General features: G+C 37.5%; 1 protein-coding gene across 1 annotated transcript in view; it reads left to right on the forward strand.

The window, feature by feature from the left end:
* HDGF (heparin binding growth factor) overlaps positions 1-5297 on the forward strand; it is a 110908-nt gene extending 105611 nt beyond the window's left edge. The window contains exon 6 of the mRNA XM_086945022.1: positions 2185-5297. Within this exon, the coding sequence (XP_086801148.1) occupies positions 2185-2191 (7 nt within the window). The 3' untranslated portion in view covers positions 2192-5297. The remainder of the gene's footprint in view (positions 1-2184) is intronic.
* The last annotated feature ends 703 nt before the right edge of the window (positions 5298-6000 follow it).

The raw sequence follows: 6000 nt of genomic DNA on the forward strand, positions 1-6000 counted from the left end.
GAGGGCGTTGATGTACTACATAGACAGGACACAACACTGTAGGAAAACAAAACAGCTTTTTGTTGCCTTCTCACCACAACACAAAGGCAACCCGATTTCCAAAGCAGGAATAGCCAGATGGATTGTTAAGTGCATCCAAATTTGTTATCACAAGGCCAAGCGCACTTTAACAATACCCCCAAGGGCGCACTCCACACGCAAATTGGGGGCATCCATGGCTTTCCTAGGGAACATTCCTTTAGAGGACATTTGCAGAGCAGCCACGTGGGTTACACCACATACCTTTACAAAACACTACTGTGTTGACGTGCATTCCAAGCAGCAAGCTGCTGTAGGACAGGCTGTTCTCAAAACACTTTTTCAGGTTTCTGCAGCTGGCACGGGCAACCGCCGCTGATGGAGGGACTGCTATATATTCTATGCTAAGATATGAATTTAGCAGCCCACATGCCTCAAACTGAATATGCTACTTACCAGTATGCATCTGTTCTTGGCATGTAGGGCTGCTAACATTCATATCGCCCACCCTCCTCCCCGGTGCCTGTCGCAGCTGCAGATATACTATTGTATTCAATCATTAGCATGGACATCACTTACACTTTTCACTCCATCTTCTGCCACAATGGCGAAAAACAATCTGGGGATGGAGCCGATGCCCATGCGCACTGTAGTCCAGGGGAGGAGCCACCTATCTCAGGATACTTCGAAGACTCTTCCAGGACAACAATGTGCGATCATCCGGACCCAACACTAGGCGGCGATCTAATGCTAAGATATGAATGTTAGCAGCCCTACATGCCAAGAACAGATGCATACTGGTAAGTAGCATATTCATTACTTCACATCAGGCCAAGTCTGTTTCCACAGCCATATATGGCTCAGGTGTCTGGGGTTATGCTGATTCACACTGAATATAAGTAGTCGAGAAAGCTTTTTTAAGATTATTAGCAGTCCCAACCAGTACTTCATCATATGTATTCCACTCTGAAATGGGTGTTCCATATGTATAAGATCTTATAAAAATAGAGCCTATCTTGTTGTGGCATAGGATCTGGACATCACCAAAGACTACTCTTAATCAGGACATTTAAATGATTGTTTAAAACTTGATCAGGTATCCACCTTTCCATGGATAAAGTATGTTGAAAAATGTATGCAAGATCTTGCCCACCCTGAATTTTTTAATGGACCTAATACAAGGACTAGTGTATCAAGTCCTAAAGGAAAAATGCCTGACATTATTGGATGAGCTTAGATTAGCAACAAATCTCGAAGCCCCACAGTAATGGCAAACCAGTCTATTTTAACGACTTATAGTATGCAGCCTTACTTGAAAATTTTTCACGGTGGATAGCATAGATTTTTGTTGACTAGATTCAGATTGGGAATCTTGCATAGATTAACAAGTTTTCCAGAAATTAATGACTGGTCACAACCTATGAGAAAATGCCCTTGTGACGATGTATCTAAACAGTCAACCGTAAAAGTGGTTTTATAGTGCAAATTGTATTTCGTGCAAAGGAGGAGATGGGTCCTACCTATTTTAAAATTGTTAGTCTTAGGCAATAACTCTTCAAGTTTTAGAAAACACATTTTTTACTTGTCGTATATTACTGTTTTTAAAAGGCGTATTCATATGTAGAAAAACATTTTAATGTAAACATGTAACCAAGAATGCAATTTAATCTATCTGTATGCATTGTATTTATGTTGTGCATCTTAACATTCTGCTTTGTGATACTGATGTGTGCGCTTTTATGATTATCTAAAAAGAAATAAAATAAAGCTTGGTTTATTTCAAACAAACACTTTTTTGTTATGGTATAAATTCAAATGCTAGCTGGAACCAAATGGTTAGTCACAAAATGGCTTAGTAACTTACCTGAAGGCACTAGATGGTTGAATTTAGGTTCACAGGCTGACTTAATAATTTAGTGTGTGTATATGTATATAGGTGTGTGTGTGTGTGTGTGTGTGTGTATATATATATATATATATATAATTCTACAATCCTGCAGGCACAATATATATATATTAGTGTGTATATGTCTATATATGGATATAATATGGATGTGCAGGTTGTAAAAGCAGCAGGAGTGAAACAAGGCATTTACAACTCGTTTTTTGTGTTTTTCCTATAGCATTGTATTCTTACAATATTTTTTTCCCCCGTTTTCTTTCCAGCCAGTAGCCAATAACCTTTCTGGATGAGCGGGTTCGCCGCACCTGTCCTAATGCTGGCTTTTCAGGGTGCTAAAGAAAAGAAGAAAACTAATGTTGGCTGTCCACATGTCTACAATTCGGAAGAGATCTCCTCATTTGGGACAATCCATTTGCAACTCAAAAGTATCAGGGGGGCACGCTTGCACTAGTTATCCTGGGTTTTGGTCTCCTTTAATATTATAGCTCCATTCCTTGCAAAGTCTTTATTGGTTTTTCCCGAAGGCTTGCAGCCTGCTTCATATTTATTCTATAAGAATGCCTGCTGTTTTTTATTTCTATTTTACAACTTCTTACAGTCCTGGTAAATCATAATTTACTTGATTGGCTTCCCGTGTTAAAAGTTTTGGAGGCAGAAGTTGGGCCAAATTGGAATTAACACTTGTACATTGCAATGAATATTTTAAAATGGAAATTCACAATAAATTAGCAGAGTTGCTGATTTTAAGGAGGTTATGCCAGTGCAGGTTCTCCATTCAGTAGGTATTTCTTGATATATGTATATTTTTAATACTTTGTATAATTTACTTCTGGATTTGTGAAACCCGATCCGAAATACATTTTTGTTTTCTCTTAAAGCAACCATGTTTTAGCAGGTAAATAATAGCTGGATTCTACAAATTTTCCTCAGCTACTGCTTTGCAAGCTGACCGTCCTCTTGTTCTCGAATGTACTTTTGGTAATTTCTGGCCAAATGAATAATGGAAAATGTACCTTTCAAACAAACCTGTTTTACTGATAATCTGGTTTAGTGATCAACATTTTGGTTGAATATGGGGATTGATTATCACTTCATTATTTGATGCATAAGCTGCAAATCTAGTGTGAAATGCCTTGGATAATAGTTTATTGAAATGCAATTGGTGAGAATGTTGTATGCTGCCATAGTCAACATGTTTTTGTTTTTTTGACCTGTAGTTAGGAGTTATTCAGTATTTCCAGTAATAAAGGACTGTGTGTTGGATCACACTAGTTACTATTTCCAATATAGTAATTGGATATTGAGGCAGTATAAGTCTATTTAAAACCTATGCTAATTTGTTTTAACAATCTGATGAGTGTGTATATGAGAAAAAAGCTTTAATGTTTCCTCATAGGATTACATTGATTGTGCCCGTTCCTGTGCGACATTGCAGCATTGCTTGTGGGGTGTAATGTAAGAATTTGTATCTAGGGTCAAGTGATCATAGAGGGACTTGAGTGCAGGGCTTAGGGAAATGCACCTTTTAGGAAAACATTTTCCAAGGAAATCTGTTCTGGGAATGGCAAAGAAAAAACAAAGTGGGGGTTTACTACGTCTTTAAACATTTTTTTTAAAACTCAAGGAGGGTTATTCTTGCTCGTGTGCACTGTTCAATTCCACCGCACTGGGAAATTGAGAATACGTTGCAGGAGGATTCAACTAAACAAACTTCTACAAATCCACAAATATTTGTGTTCTTGGGATCTTATTTTCCTTCTCTTGGGTATCACTTGTAAATGCAGGAGTGTAAATTGTTTAATATCTCTTAGGTTAAACAAATGACCTGGATTGTAAACCTCTGCCAAGTTTCATTTGGACGCTTGGTTCACTCTAATCTGCACACCTTATGTTGTAAGATGTTAAAATTGTGATCCATTGAGGGCAGTTTCAAAATATTATAGGCTTGAGCTGCCTCCTGTTCCTTCCCTCTGCATTACTTCCATGTCATTGGTGTAATTTGAATGGTGGACTGGGATTGTTACATGAAGTTCTCATACACAACATAATTTCATGTACAAAAACTAGGCTAGCGACATGGTAATGTTCCAGCTTGCTGCCCTGTGGCATTCTTCTAAAAATAGGACTGTTGCAGAAAGATGTCACTATTTTTAAAGCACTGTCACTTTTATTTACTTTCTAATGAAGTGGTCTTCTGTGTTTTAAGTACTTTCTGTTTTAAAATGTTCACCTCCTGAGCGTTTGAAGTAGATCCAAGCAGAGATTCTAATGTGGTGATTTGGGTGACTGAATGCGTGCTGCCTTTTTAGCCGTACCTTGTGATTGCTTTGCAGTTGGATCATTGAAATCACTGTTTTATTGCATTATTGGTTGTGTAGTTTCAGCATAACAATTGTAAAGAATTTGCCTTTGTCACTAACGGTCTGGAAAATTGCTTATAATCTAAATACAGTGGTGCTAAGCAGACTAGTTTTGATTTTCTGGTATTGACAGTTACCAGTTAAATAAGTAGATTATTTACAGTTTCTGCACGTTATTATAAGTATTTTCTTTCAAGCTTTCATGACTTATAGCTGGGGGTGCCTTAACATTGTACTTCCTTCCAGCACTGTTTGCTTCCATGCCATTTGGTTATGGAACTTTGTTTACCTTTGCAGAGTTTTATTCCTGTGTATATCCCCAATTCATCTAAGTGGATCTGCCTCACATGGGACCCTTCTCTAATAATAGGAACCCCCATCAGTCTTTTATCAATAGACAGGCCTGTAATTAAACAGATCTGTTAGCCAGCAGACCAAAGTAATTTTAATCATGTATCTGTGTCGATTTGGAGCCTCTAATGTCTCCTGCCATAATACTTAAATCATATTTGTATAGCACACTATGCCCATGGGTGCAAAATTAGTAGTGACCCTCCTGTTGCTTATGGTGGTTACTGTTACCAGCTTTATTCACTCCAATTGTTCCAGTTAAATAAAAGGGATCTTTGAACTGTTTATCTGATGTGGTCAGTGTGAAGAGAAATTATGTAGATGTTAATTTTAAACCCTAAGCTTCATGTATCTTGAATATGCATCAAAAGATTAAACATTTTTGTAGGTAACATTTTTAATTAAATAAACAAAAAACCCTTTCAAAATAGAAAAAATTGGCTTGAAACACAACTGTCAGTTTTGTAGTTTGATTTCTTAAGTGTTCACCTCAAGTCTCAACCCCTTCTAGTTTTTGCTATGTGGTGTAATTGTATTGAATTTGTAATATAGAGAAGGTCAGCCCAAGTGGGCTGTATTACAGCTATGATGGAACCTTTACGAATGTAGCTTTTGGAATAGAACTTAGTAGTCTAGGACAATAAAATGTTCATTATTACATGCTCTATGATTGTATGTATATTTTTTAGGATTCCTTGCGACTTCTATGACAATTTCACTTGTTTTTCAAGTCCGTCTATTTGATAATCATTGGCACTGGAGCCCCATCTTTGGAATTTATTTTATATTTGTAAACAGACTCCGCCTGTCTGATGTCCCTTGGATGGATTTCAGTGTATGAGATGTTCTTGTTTTTTTTAATGATTTATGAAATGAGACCTTCCTTTAGGAGGCACCTTTTTGTCTTTTATTTAAATGGTCTGTTGGATCAGAGTACAAAACTCACTTGTGCTAATCCCTAGATAAAGAACAAGGAAGTCTTAAATGCTGTACGTTTTACTTGGAACTTCTGTAAAGCAATACTATAACAGTGTGAAGGCCAAGGTATGCTATTTTATAGGATACATACGATAATGAGTGGAAGCTTGCAATATGGTAGAGAAGCAAGAATCTGGTTGTTCACTGGTCATCCTGGCTAGAATGGGCAATGCCTGGATATATGGTCTCCAGTAGGTTACCAACTTCATGATCAATACTTTAAGAAGAATGAAGGTCTTGAGAGCCTGCGTGAGGAAGGTAAGGCAGGTCTTCAGTGACTGGCCAAGAAGGAATAGGGGTCAAACTAAATGGGTCTGTCCTGAGGAGTGCATAACCATTTGAATGCCAGATTTAAGCAGTGGTTCTTTAAGGATTTTCTGAATTTCAGAT

This window comes from Lissotriton vulgaris, chromosome 12 (assembly GCF_964263255.1).
Source record: "Lissotriton vulgaris chromosome 12, aLisVul1.2, whole genome shotgun sequence".
NCBI classification, from domain to species: domain Eukaryota; kingdom Metazoa; phylum Chordata; class Amphibia; order Caudata; family Salamandridae; genus Lissotriton; species Lissotriton vulgaris.